At 41.9% G+C, this 22,612-nt stretch overlaps 1 protein-coding gene across 3 annotated transcripts in view; it reads right to left on the reverse strand.

The window, feature by feature from the left end:
* Positions 1 to 613: 613 nt before the first annotated feature.
* Positions 614 to 22,612, reverse strand: part of LOC139171439 (vascular endothelial growth factor receptor kdr-like) — a 211,897-nt gene continuing 189,898 nt past the window's right edge. For all 3 annotated transcript variants that reach the window (XM_070759672.1, XM_070759673.1, XM_070759674.1), the window contains 6 exons: positions 16,843 to 16,942; positions 16,136 to 16,241; positions 13,930 to 14,054; positions 11,750 to 11,828; positions 9,877 to 9,977; positions 614 to 2,398 (listed from right to left, as the gene is read on the reverse strand). In XM_070759672.1, the coding sequence (XP_070615773.1) occupies positions 2,212 to 2,398; positions 9,877 to 9,977; positions 11,750 to 11,828; positions 13,930 to 14,054; positions 16,136 to 16,241; positions 16,843 to 16,942 (698 nt within the window). In that variant the 3' untranslated portion in view covers positions 614 to 2,211. The remainder of the gene's footprint in view (positions 2,399 to 9,876; positions 9,978 to 11,749; positions 11,829 to 13,929; positions 14,055 to 16,135; positions 16,242 to 16,842; positions 16,943 to 22,612) is intronic.

The raw sequence follows: 22,612 nt of genomic DNA on the forward strand, positions 1-22,612 counted from the left end.
AAGGAAGTAAAGAAAAGAATCGGATGGAAGAAGGAAGAATGAACAGATGAAGCAAATGGAAAGAAGAAGAAAGAAAAGAGAGAAAGAGAGAAGGAAGGAAGAAAGGAAGGAGAAGGAAAGAAGAGGAGGGAGGGAGATGTTCCTTCAACTGCCCCTAGGGTTCATGTTGATGATGGCTATAAGTGCCACTGATTACTATCCCTATCCCTAACAGAGAAATCAGAGAATGCTGAATGCCGATGCAAAAGGACAGCCAGTCTTCAACAGCCCACCGGCATCCATTTTGCACTGGGATATGAGTTAAGAAACCCTTCTTCCCGCTCAAGACCCTTGGAACCACATCCCCAGGGGACCTGGCTCTGGGCCTGCCCACTTTGGAAATGTGACCCTTGACATATGAAGTTTTTCATCCTGTTTTGGCTCTTAAGCCGATGGATTCCGGCAGCAGACTCCTGGCTGAGAAAATGCAGCAGTGGCAAGAGTTATGCCTTTCCCCAAACCATGGGGTGATATGTGTGATTTGTGAAACTGGCTAACAGATCTCGAGCTACCTCTGTATGGTTTGAATGCCAATGACCGCCTTCCCCAAAATTTGGAAATGATAAAAAGTGGCTTTCTTTTTTTTCAGATATGACAAATGGATTTGCAACTTTACCATCATTTGGTGTCCTTCTGTTTCTTTAAAAGGTTTGATCTTCCAAAATCACCAAAGCAAGCCTTTCAAAATTACACTGGATGGGGAGTTGAAGTTCACACATCTTACAGTCGCCCAGGTTGAGAAACACTGCTTTTAGGCCTTAATTTTTAAGCTAAGTATGTAAAAAAGAGAAGAAAAAAAGGCACTTGACATATTTGCCTGGCAGCAGCATTTCCCTGTCTTTTTGCTGATCTGACTATTGCTTTCTACAGTCAACATTTTTTAAGGCACTCCAACCACACTTTCTTTGGTCCTAGTAACTTACTCAAAGGCTTAGCATAAAGAAGCAAAACCTTGCTGGGTTTACTCCCATTCACGTACTCAGAGAGTAAAGGCACAGAATCAAGGGTCTAGGGGTGTTGGAGAGGTTTTTTTTTTTAAAAAAAGGTCCAGTAGGTGTTCATGACTACCTGAGCAATACCTGAGCACCTTTATTCTTTCTGAATATCCTTCTGTCCCCAACAACTCTGCACAGGATCCAAATTTGCACCTAGGTGAACTTGGGACATCCCCGAAGAAGCTGGATGTAGACTATACTGTCCTTTCCCCATTGATCCTGTGACTAAATCAGCAAATTAAGTGCTTTTCAAAGCAAGTCCCTTTTTACTCTAACCTCATTGCTTCTTACAACAGACAGAGGGAAACAGGCAGGTTTCTTCTCTGTGCTTAAGTGACATTAGCTGTACTTCAGAAGGGTTCCTCTTGTGATCCATTAAGCAGAAAACATTCCTAGCTTAAGCGTAGCAGCTTTAGGGTCTAGAGAACAAGCAAGTCCTACAACTCTTTTAAGAAGCTTCTATATTCACAGTTTCATGGGGTCTGACTCTCCTCGCACACTAAAACACCTGAGGCCTTTTCTTTCCTACTCCAAATTTTTTCATTATTATTGCATTTAGTTGTTCACACTGTTTACAAGCAGCAACATTATCAACACAGAATCTTTCTCAGCCTCGTTCTGCAAGTGGGTTGTGACTAAATATAACTTGCAGTTTGAGGGATTCTCTGTGGGTCTGTGCTGGCAGATTGCTTTAGGTTCGGCAATAGGTTTCAGGCTACGTTTCGATCTCTATACATAAAATATGGATGATAATTCTCCCTGGATAACAACCTCAGTTTTTAGAATGGAACTTCCCTAGAAACTTTTAAAAGGGGCAAAACAATTTTGGAAAATTGGTGTGCAGATTCCAGAGTTTTAAGAGAGCAAACCCCACCCAATAAAAGATAGACCGCAATGACCTCGGCATTCAAAAAATATAAATTCATGGAGGAGGTTAGGAAATAAAAGCCAGAGAGCTTGAAAGGCAGCCTTCAGAGAATCGCTCTTAAAAGATTTCCCACTTGCACTGGCACACTGGGGCTAATGTACAGTTGACTTCAAGGGCAAGAAAGCCGCCATCTGGCTTTTCCGCTTAGGAAAGCGATTTCTGTTAAGCAAGAAGAAAACCAGGAAGCTGGCTTGGAACACTGCGCGGTCAGAGGTGCAAAACCTGGCGGTGACCCCCAGGGCTGGTTGGCTACACTGGGGGAGCTGAGTACTGGATCACAGAGTTATAATCAGGAGGTGGGCTGTGGCATTCCAGGCTGGTATCCATTGGCAGAAGGATCAGGTCGTCCTCCACTGGATCGGTTGGATGGTACTTCACGGATTCCCGCTCGTGCTCGTTGAACACGGATTCCTTGCTTTTGTTGATCGCTTTCCTCCTGTGGGAAGAATCACAAAAAACCCATAAAGTTGGGTTTGAAGCCTATAGAAAATCATAATGTCGTGTGCTGGATGTTAGCTGAATGGGTCGTGTGAATCTAGTCATTGAAGTTTATAAATCATGGTTTATATAGCAGGGGCGTCCAGAACAGAGCTTCTCAATCTTGGCCACCTTGAAGGTGGATGGACTTCAATTCCCAGAATTTCCCAGCCAGCCAAGATTGGAGACCCTGGTTTATAGCTTAGTCTTAGTGTTATGTGAATCCAGTTATCACTGAGTCATTTAGTCAACGAAATGCAAACCCAGGGCCAACAAGCAACTTGTAGCTCTCTGTAGCCTTGGGCGATCACAAGGTCACAGGCCTTTCTAAGGAGGCTTGTCAGAGGGGCGCTGCTCAGGGTGGAACAGAGACATGTACTTGCCCCCATGGCCGCCCCTGCGTGTCCGTGCACGATTTCCCCACCTGCCCAGGCGCAGTAGCGTAATTGCGCTGGACTCCGCTAGCACTCAGAGCCACAGAGGCGAGCACACGTCACTGTTCCACCTTAGCAGCCCACCTCTGAGGCTTGCGTAGGTGTGTATGTGTGTGTACACACACTCACCATCTTCACTTACCACCTTGCATCTATGCATGACAGCCTCTGTCAGTTCGTGTTTAAAGAAGAGCCTTTTAAAACAAAAGGCATTGAATATTTACTCCCCAAAGGGATGACAAGCGTGATCCAAAGCTAGTCCTGTGACTGACCACCTCTGGCAGACATGAAATGCAATTAGTCCCTAAAAATATTCCTTTCTCCAGAGATACATCCTCTGAAATTAAAACCCTCCAGCATCTTTTTAACCTTCTATATTTGCTGACGTTTCATTCGATTCTCGCCTTCCTGAGCAGTTGACCCAACATCTTATCCCTCAATGATCTTCCCATGGCATTAAGCCTTTCCTTGCCATTCTCAAACTCCTTTGGTTCAGAACATGCTTTTGGAGACAGGCCCTAAATGACTGATTTCTGTGTGCAAAAATCATTCTAACACATCTGGAAGGTCCTAGTTTAGAGAAAGCTGCCCATTGTTTTTATTTAGTAATTGATTGCAATTGGGGTTGTTGTTGTTGTTGTTTTGTTTTCTGATGTTTCTAAACAATAAAGAGGAATGGAACTTTGCCCTGCCCAATTTTCACTTCCACTATATATATTTGATTTTACCATGCTCTTATATTTCTGGAAGCTGCAGGCAAGTGGATGAATTATACCTGAATGGTTTTTTAAAAAGCCATTTCCTTATTTTCAGTATATGGCACAGAGGAAGGCAAGGATATACGTGCAATTTTTAGCCTCCTTGGATTTCATGTATAAATGAACTGAGAATATTCTATCCATTATATCTGACTTGATTGAACATTTTGTTACTATAACAAGCAAACTACGGCAGAATGTTTATAATTGCTTAATTCAATTTCTTTAAAGGTTACCGCATGCCATTTGCAAAACAAGTTCTCAGATATTAGTTATGCTGATGTTGTGAAACACTCCCTGAATTCATGGGGCTCTTAACTCATTGTTTCCCAGAGGTGGCTGGCTGCCAGACTGGGGAGATTCCTGTGTTATAGGCAGAACATAATGAAGTAGTTAGCTTGAATTCCACAAGTAGGGGCTGCCTGGTTAACAGAATAACAGAGTTGGAAGGGACCTTACAGGCAGAGGTGATGTGTGTTTGCCCTGTGGCTCTGAATGCTAGCAGAGTCCAGCATAGCTGTACAGGTAGCAGAATCGCATGCAGAGATGCAGGTGAAACGCCCGTGTTTCAGTGTGGTTTTTGGCTTCCAAGCGCATTGATTCCGCAGGGATGATAACATACCAGGATGATGATTGCTCCCATCCAGGAATGACAGGACCTATGCCTCCTGAATTCTAGTTCAGTGGCTCTCAAACATGGCAACTTTAAGTGTTGCAGATTTCGACTCCCAGAATTCACCAGCCAGAACGGGAAATAATTAGCAAAAAGTTCATCTATTTCTTCTGCGAGGTTGGATGGCTTGGAGCAGTGATGGCAATCCTTTTTTGGTTTGCGGGCCAAAAGGGTGTGTGTGCGTGTGCTAGCATGCATGCACATGGCCACACCCATTCCCTCCCCCACCACGCATGTGCACTTCCTCTGAGCTGCCCCTGCACATGCACATGATACCCCACATCCCCGTGCATGCGCATAAGCCTCACTGAAGCCTGGGATGCCGAAAAAACAGCCAAACTGGAAGTTCAGAAAAACAGACTTCAGGTTTGCCCTTTGTGCTGTTTTTGGTACTCTAGAGCTTTTAGGGAAGCTGTTAGTATGTCTTGGTATGAAACCTTCAATACACATTAAGCAGAGTTGTTGTGGTGTAGGAAATGTGGGTTAGCCAGACAATGACTCAGACTTAGTATCAATGTATATACAACAATATTATTATTTACAAATATACAGAATCAGCAACATAATACTCTAATAGTTTACAAACCACACATACAGCAAGAATGCAGCTCATGGCTAATATATCCCTAACAAAGTAGCTCCCCCCCAAAGGGAATGGTGTTGGTGCCCTCTTATGGCCAACCAGTAATATTTCCTTAAAGGTACAGTCTTTACATTTTACAAACTAACATGGTTAGCTACTGTATGGCAACACCCAAGTAGGTTACGTTCTATATACTAACAGAAGCTTCTTGAAGCCCAAGAGTGTGAAATACAGTACAATGGGCAAACTGGAAGTCTGTTTTCCAAACTCCGTTTGTCCTTTGGGTGTTTTTTTGCACTCTGGGGCTTCAGGGAAGCTCCTCCAAGGCCAAAAATCAGCTGGCTAGTGTGCTGGAGCTGACATAGGGCAATGCCTTGCGTGTCCTCCAATATGGCTCCGTGTGCCATGTTTGCCATAGATTCACCATCATGGGCCTGGATTGTTCACAAATGACAATGTCATTCTTTTTTCCTTTTATGTTGACCACTATGTTTTCTACAAGGCTTACATCCTTTGTTGTGTACACCTCTGTAGAGAGGAAATGGTGTCTTACATATAATGCCACTCCATCTTTTCTTTTGTACATTCTAAATATACTGCTCAAAAATATGAAGGGAACACTTAAACAACAGAATACAACTCCAAGTAAATCAAACTTCTGTGAAATCAAATGGTCCACTTAGAAAGCAACACTGATTGACAATCAATTTCACCTGCTGTTGTGCACATTCAACTTTGTACAGAACGAAGTATTCAATGAAAATATTTCATTCATTCAGATCTAGGATGTGTTCTTATGCGTTCCCTTTATTTTTTTTGAGCAGTGTATTTATGTACATTGTAAATTTTATGCATTTATGTACATTTTAAATACTTGGGAAATTGGAGATTAAGATGCTGGAATATAAAGAGGTAAACTTTGCTTAGCCATGGAAGATTATAGAATGACTTTGGGCCAGTGGGAAGGTGTCTAATTTAAAAAGACCCAAGGAAACCTGTATTGTAAGATGTTAATGAACCATTCAGGCAACCACTAGATGGTGGCAAAGAAGTAGAAAGAACTATGTGATCTCATCACTAGAGCAGAACAAAAAAAGTTATTACCCACTGATGGTATATTATGTCTGATTGATAAAACTGAAAGTTCACTGCCATAATAATTGTAATTGATTGAACAGAGGTAAATTATCAAATTACTATACTTGATAAGTCTATTGAACTTCTCATAGGCTCTGTGAAATTTAAAAACTTGGCTTTTATTGGATGTTTGAATTCTTTTAAACCTTGGAATAAATGTTTCTTTCACAAGAAATATCATTACCATCATTATCATTTTATATTATATTATAAAGTACACTATTTCAGACAAATGGTTATCCAATATCTTAAAAACTTTCAGTGTTGGAGCATTCACAACTTCTGGGGGCAAGCTGTTCCACTGATTAATTGTTCTAACTGTCAGGAAATTTCTCCTTAGTTATAAGTTATTTCTCTGCTTGTTTAGTTTCCACCCATTGCTTCTTGTTCTACTCTCAGGTGCTTTGGAGAATAGGTTGATTCCTTCTTCTTTGGGGCAACCCCTGAGATATTGGAAGACTGCTATCATGTCTCCCCAGGTCCTTCTTTTCATTAAACTAGCTACGCCCAGTTCCTGCAACCATTCTTCATATGTTTTAGACTCCAGTCCCCTAATCATCTCTGTCGCTCTTCTCTGTACTTTTTCTAGAGTCTCAACATCCTTTTTGCATCGTGGTGACCAAAACTGAATGAAGTATTCCAAGTGTGGTCTTCCCAAGGCCTTATAAAGTGGTATTAACCTTTTGTGTGGTCTTGATTCTATCCCTCTGTTAATGCAGCCTGTTGGGTTTTTTTGGCAGGTGCTGCACACGGCTGGCTCATATTTAAATGATTGTCCATTAGGACTCCAAGATCCCTCGCAGTTACTACTTTTAAGCAATGTACCACATATGCTGTATCTGTGCATTTTGTTTTTCTTGCCTAAATGTAGAACCTTACTTTTTTTCACCATTGAATTTCATTTTGTTAGATAGCGCCCATTGTTCAAATTTGTCAAAATCCTTCTGTATTTTGAGTCTATCATCTGGAGTGTTGGCTATTCCTGCCAGTTTGGTGTCACCTGCAAATTTGGTAAGTTCCCCATCTATCCCATCACCCAAGTCATTGATGAAGATGTTGAAGAGTACTGGGCCTAAAAGAGAGCCTTTAGATACTCTATTGCATACATCACTCCATATAGATGCAGTTCCATTGAGCACTACATGTTGAGTGTGCTTGGTTAGCTAGTTTTCAATCCATCTGGTTGTGGTGCTGTCCATCCCACATTTTTCTACTTTATTAGTAGTAGGTCATGGTCTACTTTGTCAAATGCTTTACTGAAGTCCAAGTAAGCCACATCGACAGCATTTCTCTGGTTCACTAATTTTGTTCACTTTGTCAAAGAATGCAATAAGATTAGTCTGACATAATCTGTTTTTGACAAACCCATGTTGGCTTTTGGTTATTACTTTGTTTGCTTCTAGATGTTCATTGATTATCTTTTCCAAAATCTTCCCTGGTATTGAGGTCAGGCTGATAAATCAGCTTTTTTCCAGTCTTCTGGCAATTCCCTGGTGCTCCATGATCTTTGAAAGATATAATTCAGTGGTTCTGAGATCTCATCTGCCAGTTCCTTCAAAACCTTAGGGTGTAATCCATCTGGTCCTGGTGATTTGAATTCATCTAGGGTAGAAAGGTGTTTACTTACCATTTTCTTTAATTTCTTCTAGTTCCCTCAATTGTTCATCATATGGTTGAGCCTCCAGATCCCTTATCAACCTCTGCATGATTCTTACCATTCATTAGAGTTACTGGTCTGCAGTTTTGTTTGTTCCCGGCAGCTGTATCAATTGGACCTTGTTCCTAATTGCTCCTGGTTGTTAGAAGAGGTTCCTACTGAGACAATAAGCTGAAGTTTTGGAGGGGGGCCTTCAAATGCATTTTGGTGCTCTTTTAGCTATGTTTTAGTTCAGAGATGTAGTCTTCTGAATGGTGTTTGTCCTTGCCTTTGGCTGTGCTGAGAAGGGTAGTTCTGATGTATAGACGTCCATAGATTTCTCAACTTCTGTTAACAATACAGTACTTAACTGTTTCATTGGTATCTGACTGTTTTTAATTGGTACTGATTTTTTTGATTTAACAGTTTTAATATATATATGTACTATTATTTAATATAATGTTTCTCAAACTTGGCAGTTTTAACATGTGTGACTTTAAACTCCTAGAATTCTGGCTGGGGAATTATGGGAAGTGAAAGACACACATCTTACATTGGCAAGATTGAGGAGCAATGTACTGTAATTATATATTTCTGAATGATGTAAAATAATATCTACATAATAGAAATCGTGATATATTATGACAATATGCTGCATTTGCTTAGCAGCCGTGAGAGTAAATACTCCAGTTTTATTGTCTGTAGCAAATAGTTTATCAAATATTTCACAGTGCTCAAATCAGGGGTGAAATGCTACATAGAATAACAGGTTGGAAGGAACCTTAGAGGTCTTCTAGTCCAACACCCTACTTAAGCAGGAGTCCCTATTCCAATACAGCTAGTCCTTTACAACAGTCTGTTTAATGACTGTTCAAAGTTATAATGGCACAGAAAAAGTGACTTATGGCCATTTCTCACACTTGTGACCATGCGGCATCCCCATGGTCATGTCATCAAAATTCTGGTGCTTGGCAACTGTCTCATATTTATGACGGTTGCGGTGTTCTGGGATCATGTGATCAGCTTTTGAGATCTTCTGATAAGCAAAGTCAACGAGGAAGCCAGTTTTACTTCACAACCATGTTACTAACTTAACAACTGCAATGATTCACTTAACAACTGTGGAAAGACAGGTTGCAAAATGAGGCAAAATCCACTTAACAAACCTCACTTAGCAACATAAATTGTGGGCTCAGTGTGTGGTTGTAAATCGAGGACTACCTGTAATTGTCTTTATAGTTAATTATAGTACCTTTAATATTATTAAACAAGATCTGTTTATCCCAAATTCTTGGGAAGGACTAGACAGGTAGACAAATATGCCAAATCTAGTCTAAACATCTGGCTCATTACGTGATCAACTATAATAATAAACAATGTTCAGATTTGGAAGGAAGAGAAAAAGGAATGACTCGGGTAATCAAAAACTGCTGGCTGAGGAATTCTGGGAGTTGAAGTCTACAAGTCTTAAAGTTGCCAAGGTTGGAGACCCCTGATCTCCAACCTTGTGTGTGATGAGTGTATGATCATTTCATGCATCATTATTGGTTTGTGGCAGTAGTGGGTTCCTGCCGGTGCAGCTAATTGTGCGCAGCTCCGGGATTCTGGCGCAAGCACAATTTTGCTTCCTGAAACCTGTGCAGGTAGCAAAATCTCACACAGGGGGGCATGTTTGTGTGTACTTCGTTGAGGTTTTTTGCTAGGATGCATGCGTGGAAGCAAAAAAAAAAAAACTCACTGAGACACACACAAACACACCTTTCTGGTCTTTCTGGGAAGATGACTTAACCACAGCTATAGACATGGAAGTCATGAAGAAACCAGGAAGTATCAATACTTAGAAATGACAGAAAATATTGGTAGCTCAGATGATAGATATTATTGGTGGTTTGTTCTCTGGGCTTGCTTGTTTAGCTTCCAAGCATTTCATCACCAGCCGAGGTGATATCCTCAATAGGACGTTGGTTGAAGTATTTTATTTCAGTTCTTCTCCACTTGTATTGATCTCAGGCCATCATGTGGTTGATGAGTCACATGATGGCCTTGCAACCTCACCAGCTGGTCACACGGCATGCCACTCAGCATAATTAGCCAGTCACATGGCCCACCAACCACGTGTCCATATGAGATCAATAAGAGAAGAACTGAACTGAAGTCCCGTTAGAGATGCCATTTAGCCTGGACAACAAACCACTGCCAACAGTATCAATACTTACGCAAGAGCCATGATTCCATAAGGCCAGGATCGGATCTCCAGCCTCTTCCGGCTCTTGATTTCATCCAGGGTCAACACCATCCCACTGTCTGACTCTCCGTCCTGCAGAAGAGGGGGAAGACGGGACTCAGGACATCCTTATGATGGCTTCTCATGCAAAGCAATGGACTGGCACCCATGCAAGGATCATTTTAGCTCAAGAGAAAGATCTCTTCCCCTTTCCAGGTTTTTCAATGGCCTTTTCTTGCCTTTTAATTGCACTTACAATCACACAGCTTTAATTTTTTTGGAAACCTCCCTGGCTAGATTATATAGCAAGTTTTTATTTTGCACTCCCATATTCTGTGTTTCCCCTGGATAAAAGTGCCTGGTATTTTCTTCTTCTTTTCTATCTCCCCAGATTTGCTTTCTTGGCTGGCAAATTTATCAACCTATTATATCTTATTGCAATAGCACTCATTATTCTGCTTCATAGCCCTCTCTAGGTGGTTTATGAATCAGCATATTGCCCCCAACAATCTGGGTCCTCATTTTACCGACCCTGAAAGGATGGAAAGCTGAGTCAACCTTGAGCTGCTGTGGATCAAACTCTTGGCAATGGGCAGAGTTAGCCTGCAACGATGCATTCTAACCACTGCACCACCATGGCTCATTATGGCAGGATAAACCCATAAATGAAAATGCAAAATATTGGGTATGTTATGCACCTATTGGTATTCTGTATCATTGGATAAATTCAATTATTTTTTGCTTTTCAGCCAGTTATTTATTATTATTATTATTATTTATTATTGTTTAGATTTGTATGTCGCCCCTCTCCGCAGACTCGGGGCGGCTCACAGCACGACACAACAATTCATAACAAATCCAAATATTATTTAAAATATTTAAAAAGAACCCCATTTTGCTAACAAACACACACACAAACATACCATACATAAATTGTACATGCCCAGGGGAGGTGTTTCAGTTCCCCCATGCCTGATGACAAAGGTGGGTTTTAAGGAGTTTACAGAAGGCAGGGAGAGTAGGGGCAGTTCTAATCTCTGGGGGGAGTTGGTTCCAGAGGGTCGGGGCCGCCACAGAGAAGGCTCTTCCCCTGGGGCCCGCCAACCGACATTGTTTAGTTGACGGGACCCGGAGAAGACCCACTCTGTGGGACCTAATCGGTCGCTGGGATTCGTGCGGCAGAAGGCGGTCTCGGAGATATTCTGGTCCAGTGCCATGAAGGGCTTTAAAGGTCATAACCAACACTTTGAATTGTGACCGGAAATTGATCGGCAGCCAATGCAGACTGTGGAGTGATGGTGAAACATGGGCATACCTAGGTAAGCCCATGACCGCTCTCGCAGCTGCATTCTGCACGATCTGAAGTTTCCGAACACTTTTCAAAGGTAGCCCCATGTAGAGAGCATTACAGTAGTCAAACCTTGAGGTGATGAGGGCATGAGTGACTGTGAGCAATGAGTCCCGGTCCAGATAGGGCCGCAACTGGTGCACCAGGCGAACCTGGGCAAACGCCCCCCTCACCACAACTGAAAGATGGTTCTCTAATGTGAGCTGTGGATCGAGGAGGACGCCCAAGTTGCGGACCCTCTCCGAGGGGGTCAATGATTCCCCCCCCCAGGGTAATGGACGGACAGATGGGATTGTCCTTGGGAGGCAAAACCCACAGCCACTCCGTCTTATCCGGGTTGAGTTTGAGTCTGTTGACACCCATCCAGGCCCCAACAGCCTCCAGACACCGGCACATCACTTCCACTGCTTCGTTTACATTCAAGGATGGATTTCCTGTTTCCTGTTTGCAGATTCCCCCTTTAACAGTAACCACTTCTATGTGGGGAATGAAAAACACAGGTTTGATTCAAGCTCACCTCATGCAACATCTTCTCCTTCTCTACAGGCACTTCATCAAAGGTCTTCACACTGAGTGGCCGGTTCTTGGAGTTAAAGCTGAAAATAAAAAGGAGGAAAGATTTTGGGTTGCCCAAATATGGCCATTAATTTGGAGGTGGGAGTGGGTTTGTAGTTGACACAAAGATTATCTTTTCTCTCCATGCATGTGTAGGCAAATACAGTGATATCTCGTCTTACAAACCCCTCGTCATACAAACTTTTTGAGATATAAACCCGAGGTTTAAGATTTTTTTGCCTCTTCTTCCAAACTAGTTTCACCTTACAAACCCAAGCCGCCGCCACTGGGATGCCCCGCCTCTGGACTTCTGTTGCCAGCGAAGCGCCTGTTTTTGGGCTGCTGGGATTCCCCTGAGGCTCTCCTTCATGGGAAACCCCACCTCCAGACTTCCGTGTTTTTGTGATGCTGCAGGGGAATCCCAGCAGGAGAATCCCAGCAGCGCAAAAACGGGCGCTTTGTTGGCAACGGAAGTCCAGAGGTGGGGTTTCCCAGCGAGGGGAGCCTCAGCGAAATCGCAGCATCACAAAAACACGGAAGTCTGGAGGTGGTTGTTTCGAGGACTTCCATGTTTTTGCGATGCTGCGATTTCGCTGAGGCTCCCCTCGCTGGGAAACCCCACCTCCAGACTTCCGTTGCCAGCGAAGCGCCCGTTTTTGCGCTGCTGGGATTCTCGTGCTGGGATTCCCCTGCAGGATCACAAAAACATGGAAGTCCGGAGGTGGTGTTTCCCATGGAGGGGAACCTCAGGAGGAATCCCAGGAGCGCAAAAACTGGCGCTTCGTCTGGCAAAAGGGATGAGTTTTGGGCTTGCATGCATTAATCGCTTTTCCATTGATTCCTATGGGAAACATTGTTTCATCTTACAAACTTTTCATCTTACAAACCTCGTCCCGGAACCAATTAAGTTCATAAGACGAGGTATCACTGTACTGTACTATCCCCTAAACCAGGGCTCTCCAACCATGGCAACTTTAACCAGGTTTGCTGGCTGTGGAATTCTGAGAGTTAAAGTCTACAAGTCTTAAAGTTGCCGAGGTTGGAGGCCCCTGCCCTAATCAGTGGTGGGCTGCTGCCAATTCGGACCGGTTCGCTTGAACCGGTGGCAGGAATTTGTCCCCGCTTGCCGAACTGGCAGCGATGGCCGAATGGCCACACCCCCGAACTGGTTCTAAGGTCGCTGTTCCTTGAAAGCAGCTGGCACAGAACCCTTTGCATAGTGAAGGGCTACCAACATTTTTACTACCACACTGTGGCCGTGGCTTATGCGTTTGCTTTCAACATCTTTCAGTGCAAATTGGGTGCTCTGGGATGGAGCCCCATTTTTGCTACCCCGCTGCATTCCCCTCTGTCAGGGCAGTAGTCCACCCCTGCCTTTGTACCTGTGCAAAGGCTTCTGTGTATGCACAGAGGGTAATTTCCCTGATGTGATGTAAAACGCACCCTTTGACGCGATGTGAACTGGTAGGGAAGGTAAGTGGGAACCACAGCTGCCCCTAATTCCTTTGTTGATGCAGCCTAAGACTGTGTTGGCCTTTTTGGCAGCTGCAACAAGCTGCTGGATCACATTTAAGCCCCCTGGTATGTTCTTAATAATAAAGGAAACAGCCAGTAAGAGGTCAGACTGTTGGAGAAGCCTGAAAAATAGAGTGGATGGACAATTTCGTTCCCACTGCTATCCACCTTTCCTTCCCTGCACTTACTTTGCTCTATAAAAAACATTGATTTCCATTAATTCCTTTGGAGATGCTGCAAAAAGATGCTGTAAAAAGGAGATGGATTGCTACTTCTATCACATCCAGAACCTTTAAGGCTCCTCTGATCCCTTGTTACAAGGAGATCAATGGCTGCATCTCAGTACTGATTAAACAAGGCAACACAGGGACAGTTTTGACATTTCACAGGCTATCCTAAACTTTTTGGTAGACATATTTTCAGTCTACAAATCTGGGCTTTCACATCTATTAGCACCTGTCAAGGAACAATAACAGTCTCTTTCTAAACACGAGAAAAAGCAGAAAGAAAGAAAGAAAGAAAGAAAGAAAGAAAGAAAGAAAGAAAGAAAGAAAGAAGAGAATTAATCAATAGGATGGTCATTTCTGGTTGGGAAAAGCTTTTTCGTGCTTGACGTTGCTTCCTTACCTGGCTTCTATAGCACTCCAGCGGTGAATGAAGTTGCTCACGTGCTCTTCCAAGATACAGATCTTGGGGTTGGACCCTCCATCAGGACACAAGGTGATGTTCAGTGGGATATAGTCCTTCCCATCCTTGGGAACAGAAAACAGGAGAAGCCATCACTCTACTAAACAAATAATTCCCTCAACTCTGTCAAGCATTTTACTAAATCTGTACTTCTATTTCTACTAGTTTTTTCTCATCATTCCTATCATCCTTTTTCTCCCACTTAGGACTGTATGATTGTAACTTGTTGCTTGTATCCTTAAGATTTTTTATTAATATTGATTGTTTCTTCATTGCTTATTTGACCCCTATGACAATCATTAAGTGTTGTACCACATGATTCTTGACAATTGTCTCTTTTTCTTTTATGTACACTGAGAGCATCTGCACCAAAGACAAATTCCTTGTGTGTCCAATCACACTTGGCCAATAAAGAATACTATTCTATTCTATTCTATTCTATTCAATTCCATTCCACTCCATTCCATTCCACTCCACTCCACTCCACTCCATTCTATTCTAAGGCTTATTTTACTTTCTTACTTCAGAAATCATTAACTCCCACATTCCTCTAATTCTCTTAGGAGATCACTTTACCTGAAGCTTTCTGGAGATTAAATTTTTCATTTTTTGTGACCCAGCTGTAACATTTTGGCAACACACCAGCAATGACATTTTGTCCAACCTACACTAATCTCTGAGTATTTCTAAGGTAGCAGGAAAGTTTCCACTGGCCCAAAGTCAGCTAGCTGGTTTTATATTTAGGGAAAGACTAGAACTCATGATCTCCCACTTTCTAGCCTGATGCCCTACTCAAAGTGGCTGAGATTTCATATTTGGAGTTGTTCTAGATTTCTGCGCTCATCACCCGCAAGTAGAGGTGATGGGAGGTATAATTCAAGAACATCTCAAGGGCCACGACTTCTGTACGCTGCCCAAACTACTACGTTTCTTTGCTTCTTTTCCCTAATCTGTTAATGCTCCAAGGAGTTGAATGTGGAGAAGTAAAACTTAGACCAGTGGGCATCAAACATAGAATCATAAGACTGGAATGTACCTTGGAGGTCTTCTAGTCCAACCTGACGCTCAAGGCAGGAGACCTCCCACTCAAATTGTTCTCTGGTCTATTTTTGGAAGCCTCCAGTGATGGAGAATCCATAACTCTGCGAGGCAAGCCGTTTCACTGATTAATGATCCTTACTGTCAGTACATTTCTTCATACTTCTAAGTTGAATCTCTTTTTAAGAAGGATCCACCCATTGCTTCTTACCTGCCCTTAGATGCTTTGGAGAATACAGTAAATCAATCTCCTTCTCTCTATGACAGCCTCTCAAATATTGGAAGACAGTTATCATGTCTTCCCTAATCTTTCTCTGCAATAGGCTAGATGTACCCAGTTCCCTAAACTGTCCAGCAATCCTGAGATCAGACTTACTTACTTACTTATTTATTTATTTATTGATTGATTCATTCATTCATTAATTCATTTGTCTAATACACAATACATATGGAAGAGAATAGACATGAAGTAATATATATAAAGATAATATGTAAAAATAGAGGAGAAGATATATGAAAGGAAGAAAATATATATGATATATGAGATAAAGGAGAGACAATTGGACAGGGGATGAAAGGCACACTAGTGCACTTATTTACGCCCCTTACTGACCTCTTAGGAACCTGAAGAGGTCAATTATATGATAGTCTAAGGGGGATAGTCTTAGGGGTTGACACTATTGAGTCCGGTAATGAGTTCCACGCTTCGACAACTCGATGGTTAAAGTCATATTTTTTACAGTCAAGTTTGGAGCGGTTAATATTAAGTTTAAATCTGTTGTGTGCTCTTGTGTTGTTGCGGTTGAAATAGAAACAGAAATAGAAGAGCATTATGTTCTACTGGGGACACTGAAGCCAAAGCTAGCATGTACATAACCTTAGCCCATTGAGAAGAAATCCACAACATTAGGTCACAAACGAATTGTTCTTTGCTAGATATCAACATTTATTTAGATGTTTGCAACACTCTTAAGAAATTGTGTATGGCCTTCCTTATTTACACAATTATAACACTTCTCCTTTTAAAGTCTAAGTTTCAGGAAAAACCTTTGCTTGCGTTTAGTTGAAACATTCTCCACCCAAATGGGACAATTCTCCTGTACTTTACCTGCTGTACATTGGCCTGGAGCAGGTCCCCTAAACGTTCCACAAGGTTGGTAAAAGTGGGCCTCTCTGTTGAGATACTGTGCCAGCAGTCCAGCATGGTCTGGTAGCTACAGGGGATTAAAAACATGGTGATTGAATTTTAAAACTGACAAAGATTCATTCTTCTACTAGGTGATCCTGTGCCCTGTTGGGCCATCAGATTTTTTTTTTTAAAGATGAAGCAGCAAATAATATTTCAGGGAGCCTCAGAGCCCTCCCCCCCTCCCCTTCCTGCAAACCTGAACATGGACTTCTGGAAAAGTCCGGGTTCGGGTTCGGTATGCCAAACCCCGCAAAGTTTGGCATGGACCCAAACTATACAAGTTTGGTTCGCCCAACACTATTATGTTTGACCAGGACTAGAAATCCCAAAGCTTTCTAGAATGATGTTAGTGAAGAGCTAGATTAGGGAGAATGAAACTGGGTGTAAAGAATGGGCACTTAGTTCCTAACAATAGATTCTGGAGTTGCTTCATGCACACAGCATTTTGTGGGTACTGAGTCTCTAGGAAGAGATTTATCATGAAATAGAATGAGAAGGTATCAGACTGACTTCAGAAGAAATAAAGGCTCTTGAAGAAGTAAAGGCACACTTGTTCTGGAGTTGGGAGAATTATGAGGGCTCTTGCTACAATATAAAGACACCTAGAAATATATGGTGAAGCTTACATTTCAGGAGTGGAATACTCTGGAGACCTCATCCGGGTTCCTTCTTTGAGACGTCGACAAAAGTCCTCATCAATATGGACCCCTGGATACGGAGAAGCCCCTGTAGAAACAGAAACATAGAAACATAGAAGACTGAGGGCAGAAAAAGATCACATGGTCCATCTAGTCTGCCCTTATACTATTTTTGTATTTTATCTTAGGATGGATCTATGTTTATCCCAGGCATGTTTAAATTCAGTTACTGTGGATTTACCAACCACGTCTGCTGGAAGTTTGTTGCAAAGATCTACTACTCTTTCAGTAAAATAATATTTTCTCATGTTGCTTTTGATCTTTCCCCCAACTAACTTCAGATTGTTTCCCCTTGTTCTTGTGTTCACTTTCCTATTAAAAACACTTCCCTCCTGAACCTTATTTAACCCTTTGACATATTTAAATGTTTCGATCATGTCCCCCCTTTTCCTTCTGTCCTCCAGACTATACAGATTGAGTTCATGAAGTCTTTCCTGATACGTTTTATGCTTAAGACCTTCCACCATTCCTGTAGCCCATCTTTGGACCCGCTCAATTTTGTCAATATCTCTTTGTAGGTGAGGTCTCCAGAACTGTATGGATAAATATGCAGCAATGAGGTCCATTCAAAAATATAGTTTTATTGTGTCTCTTCCAGAGGTTCTATAACCCTAAGGGAATGGCGTGTGTGCACCAAGTGTATTTGTGTATACAATGCAATCCAGGGAGTAAATTTTGCTTCCTTGATCATGCATTGATTCCTGCTAGAAGTCTGAGATCCCTCTCCTCGTCAGTGGCATGGTGTGATGATGTTAAGTAAGAATTAAAATGCTAACGCTTAGAATTTGGCTGGAACAACTTATTGCACACCCTATTTTGGCTTTCATTAGTTGTAGAAAAAAGATAATCTCAGAATAGGCCTTCTTGAGCTACATTTCTATCAGACAAAATGAAATGTTTGCTCTGGAGAAGATTAAGGTCTTTCCTGAAAGCCTTCTGCTATGAAGTCCGGGCAGAAGGAGCCACTGGAAAAGTCAAGGTGGCCCCATTGTAAATGCCCCAGACGGAGGGAGAGATTGATTCCCCCACAGATCAGAAGCATGTGTTGCTTTTGCAAGTGGTGGGAGATAATTTAACACTGGGGTGAGAAGACAGGGGCTGTACACTCAAAAATTGGATGGTTTTAGAAAACTAAATTTCATTTATATCTAAATATAGTTACTAAGGTTACTCTGGAGTATGGGTAATATTTCTTTTGGTCTCATATTTTTGCACTGGTTGAAAGGATCAGCTGGTGATATGACTGTTCCCTGGGGTGGGGAAAGGAGGGAAAAGAGCAAAGGACAATGACAGTGCTCGGGTGTCGAACATGGGCTTGCTGACCTCTAAGGTGGGATCCTAGCCACAAGGGGCACCATGATCCTCTTTGGTCCCATTAAATCGACTACTTGTTAACCTTGAGGACTTTCTGAATTTAACCCCAGGATTTTGGGGAGTTGCCATGGACGCTCATACCTACAGCTGCTCAGAGTCCGTTTGGAGTGAGCGGCATATAAATTTATTCATTCATTTATTTATTCAATTTTTATGCCGCTCTTCTTCTTAGATTCAGGGCGGCTTACAACATGTTAGCAATAGCACTCTTTAACAGAGCCATCATATTGCCCCCACAATCCAGGTCCTCATAAATACAATAAATAAACAAGCAAATACAAGCTGATGATGCATTCAGAAGAAGCCAGTGCGGCTATTTGTTTGCAACACAAAAGCAAAATGGCGATCTTCTTCCCTGGCCTTTGAGAGGACATGCTCGGGAGCAAAACTCCAGCATGGATTGTCCAAGGCAGCATGTGAAATGCCAAATCAATAGCTCTGAATCAATAAGAAGTTCTGAAAAATGGCCCAGACAGAAAAGCCGTAGCAAGATAAACTCTGTGTCGGCTGTCGACACCTTGTTATTTGAAGTCTTGCAGAAGAAGAGGGATTCCTGCTGTTATGATGCTGAACAAAGATGACAAGGAAACCGGAAAGCATATTGATATATTAGCCTAATACAAATGTCAAGGAGAAAAAACCACTCACTTTGAAGGAGCTGGGCAAATTTTAATTCAGCTTGACTTCCTTGAAAAGTAGAAGGAAGAAAGAAAAAGCAAAGAATATTAATCCAGATCTCAGTTTGAGTGCTGGTGTCATAGATGGAAAATTTTCCATAGGAATCCCATGGGGAGTGTCATTGGCCAGAATTTCTACCATTTATAAATTGATGGTGCTGCCCGGCTTTTGCTCAATTTTCACCAGATGTTTCTGTGCCCCTTGGCATATTTTTGGCATTTGATAATAACTTGTACATTTTAGTACCAGTAGGGCTTGACCTATAACTTTAATAGAGGCTGCCCATTATGGTTGTAAGTCATGACTATCGTAGATAGATATTATTATTTATTTATTTATTTTGTCCAATACACAATGAGGGTTTTAGTGGGTATATATCTATATACACGTAGTAAAATACATAATGAAGGTTATAGAGGAGATACTCATAGTAAAATATATCTAAGAAATAACAGAAAAGAAGATAAAGTAATAGAACATATCAATGAAAGAATAGAAGAAGAGATATAGGAATAGAAGAAAGGAATAGGAGATATAGAAGAGCAATAGGACAGGGGACGAAAGGCACTTTAGTGCACTTGTACTCGCCCCTTACTGACCTCTTAGGAATCTGGGTAGGTCAACCGTAGATAATCTAAGGGTAAAGTGTTGGGGGTTTGGGGATGACACTATGGAGTCCGGTAATGAGTTCCACGCTTCGACAACTCGGTTACTGAAGTCATATTTTTTACAGTCAAGTTTGCAGTGGTTAATATTAAGTTTAAATCTGTTGTGTGCTCTTGTGTTGTTGTGGTTGAAGCTGAAGTAGTCGCCGACAGGCAGGACATTGCAGCATATGATCTTCTGGGCAATACTTAGATCTTGTTTAAGGCATCTTAGTTCTAAACTTTCTAGGCCCAGGATTGAAAGTCTAGTCTCATAGGGTATTCTATTTCGAGTGGAGGAGTGAAGGGCTCTTCTTGTGAAGTATCTTTGGACATTTTCAAGGGTGTTAATGTCTGAGATGCGATATGGGTTCCAAACAGATGAGCTGTATTCGAGGATGGGTCTGGCAAAAGTTTTGTAAGCTCTGGTAAGTAGTGTGATAGATAAGTAGAGAGAGAGAGAGAGAGAGAGAGAGAGAGAGAGAGAGAGAGAGAGAGAGAGAGAGAGAGAGAGAGAGAGAGAGAGTTCACCCAGCTGTCCTCAGTGCCAATCCATTGTTGGGCTACAACAGGGACTCTGGATGTTTTCTACTACCACATCCATATACCTTGACTATTTGCCCTATAGATAATATAATCCTCTATAGGGAGGCAGATGGGGAAATGATTGATTGATTGATTGACTGGTTTCTTTTTTTTCTTCTTTCTTTATCTTTTTTTTCTTTTCTTTCTCTTTTTTGGTGTGCTGCATAATCTTCACTCTTTCACTTCTCTCTGCATCCAACTCAAGTTGGCATCCTTAATCTTGGATACTTTTCCAATTTGCTCCCAGATGGTGTTATATTTGTCTTATTTGAAACCTGCTTGAAATGTCTTAGGGGTGTACTCACTTTTGTTGTCAGCAGCAGTTTAGACATTAATGTTGTGTTATTTTGAGGGGACAGCACATTTACACTGTTATACAAGCTGTATGCTCACTACTTTACATTGTAGCCAAGCGTCATTTCATCAGTGTTGTCACATGAAAATATATACTTAATTTTTTACAAAATGTGAGGGTGTGTTCACTTCTGTGACATACTGCTTATTTGTGTGTGTGTAAGTTTTTGCCACTGTGATACTTTGGCATTATTTACTTTGACAGTTTGAGAATTTAGCTACTATTTAGAGTGAAGATTATGCAGCACACCAAAAAAAGAAAAGAAAAGAAAGGAAAGAAAGAAAGAAAGAAGGAAGGAAGGAGGGAAAGAAAGAAAGAAAGAAGGAAGGAGGGAAAGAAAGAAAGAAAGAAAGAAAGAAAAAAAGAAAGAAAGAAAGAAAGAAAGAAAGAAAGAAAGAAAGAAAGAAAAATCTGGCTTTGGATTGTAACCATTCTGTCTGACATCAGTAATTGCTGTGCCTGGTATTTAAGATTTTTTGAAAAGGGCCCTGTTAATTTAAAGTCTATGTTAAATCTGGCTTTCTCCCTGGTGAATTTTCCATCAGCCAGACTTGGCTCTAAATGTTGGCCACCCCAGTTGCCTTTTGGATTCACAGAAAAGCTGATTATAATACCTTAAGCAGGCAGCCATGGCCTGTTTAATTGCTTAACTGCATCCATGCAGCCAATATTAGGAAAAAAAACCTCAATCCCAAATGCTTTGTGGGATAGCAAAATAATGATAAAATAACAGTCAATTTAAGGGAGCAGAAGCTACTGTTGTGTACTTCGCTTTTCTATTTCACAGTCGGAAATCTGTCTCCTGATAGCTGGCTTCCCCATCAAAAGTTCATAACTAGCTGATTAAGCTCAAGCTCTGTAATTGTCTCAATTCCTACATGCCCCCCTAAGGTGCTGCGGAATGCCATTCTTTCATAATCTGGGCTCCCCGACGCTAAGGAAGAAATTAGATTTAATCTGATTTTAATGCAAATGGAATCTCAATTGAGGAAAGTTTGTATGGTTAGTTTAATCTGATCTTGACATATAAGCAGTATCCATTTTTGGAAGGGAAGTTAGGATTTATGGAAAACAACCATTAAATCTGAGGCATGCAGGCTGTGGGTTTTGTCTCCCAAGGACAATTCCATCTGTCCGTCCATTACCCTGGGGGGGGGGAATTATTGACCCCCTCAGAGACGGTCCGCAACTTGGGCATCCTCCACGATACACAGCTCACATTAGAGAAGCATCTTTCAGCTGTGGTGAGGGGGGGGGGGCTTTGTCCATTTTCGCCTGGTGCACCAGTTGTGGCCCTATTTGGACCGGGAGTCACTGCTCACAGTCACTCATGCCCTCATCACCTCGAGGTTCGAATATTGTAACACTCTCTACATGGGGCTACCTTTGAAAAGTGTTTGGAAACTTCAGATCATGCAGAATGCAGCTGCGAGAGCAATCATGGGCTTCCCTAAGTATGCCCATGTTACACCAACACTCCGCAGTCTGCATTGGTTATGACCTATAAAGCCCTTCATGGCACCAGACCAGGATATCTGTGAGACCGCCTTCTGCCGCATGAATCCCAGGTCCCACAGAGTTGGTCTTCTCCGGGTCCTGTCTAAACAATGTCGTCTGGCGGGACCCAGGGGAAGAGCCTTCTCTGTGGTGGCTCCGACCCTCTGGAATCAACTCCCCCCAGAGATTAGGACTGCCCCCACCCTCCTTGCCTTTCATAAACTCCTTAAAACCCACCTCTGTCATCAGGCTTGGGGGAACTGAGATATCCCCCCCCCCATGCCTATGTAATTTTATGCATGATATGACTGTGTGTATGCATTTTATCTATTGGTTTTTTTTTTCTTTTTAGACTTTTAAATGTAAAACTGTATTTTAGATTTTAATTATTAGATTTGTTACCATGTATTGTTTTTATCACTGTTGTGAGCCGCCCTGAGTCTACGGAGAGGGGCGGCATACAAATCTAATAAATAATAATAATAATAATAATAATAATAATAATAATAATAATAGATTGCAAATTTAAAAAAAACCCTGCAGGAGGAGGCAATGGCAAAACTCC

The sequence above is a fragment of the Erythrolamprus reginae genome, chromosome 8, assembly GCF_031021105.1.
Source record: "Erythrolamprus reginae isolate rEryReg1 chromosome 8, rEryReg1.hap1, whole genome shotgun sequence".
NCBI lineage: Eukaryota > Metazoa > Chordata > Lepidosauria > Squamata > Dipsadidae > Erythrolamprus > Erythrolamprus reginae.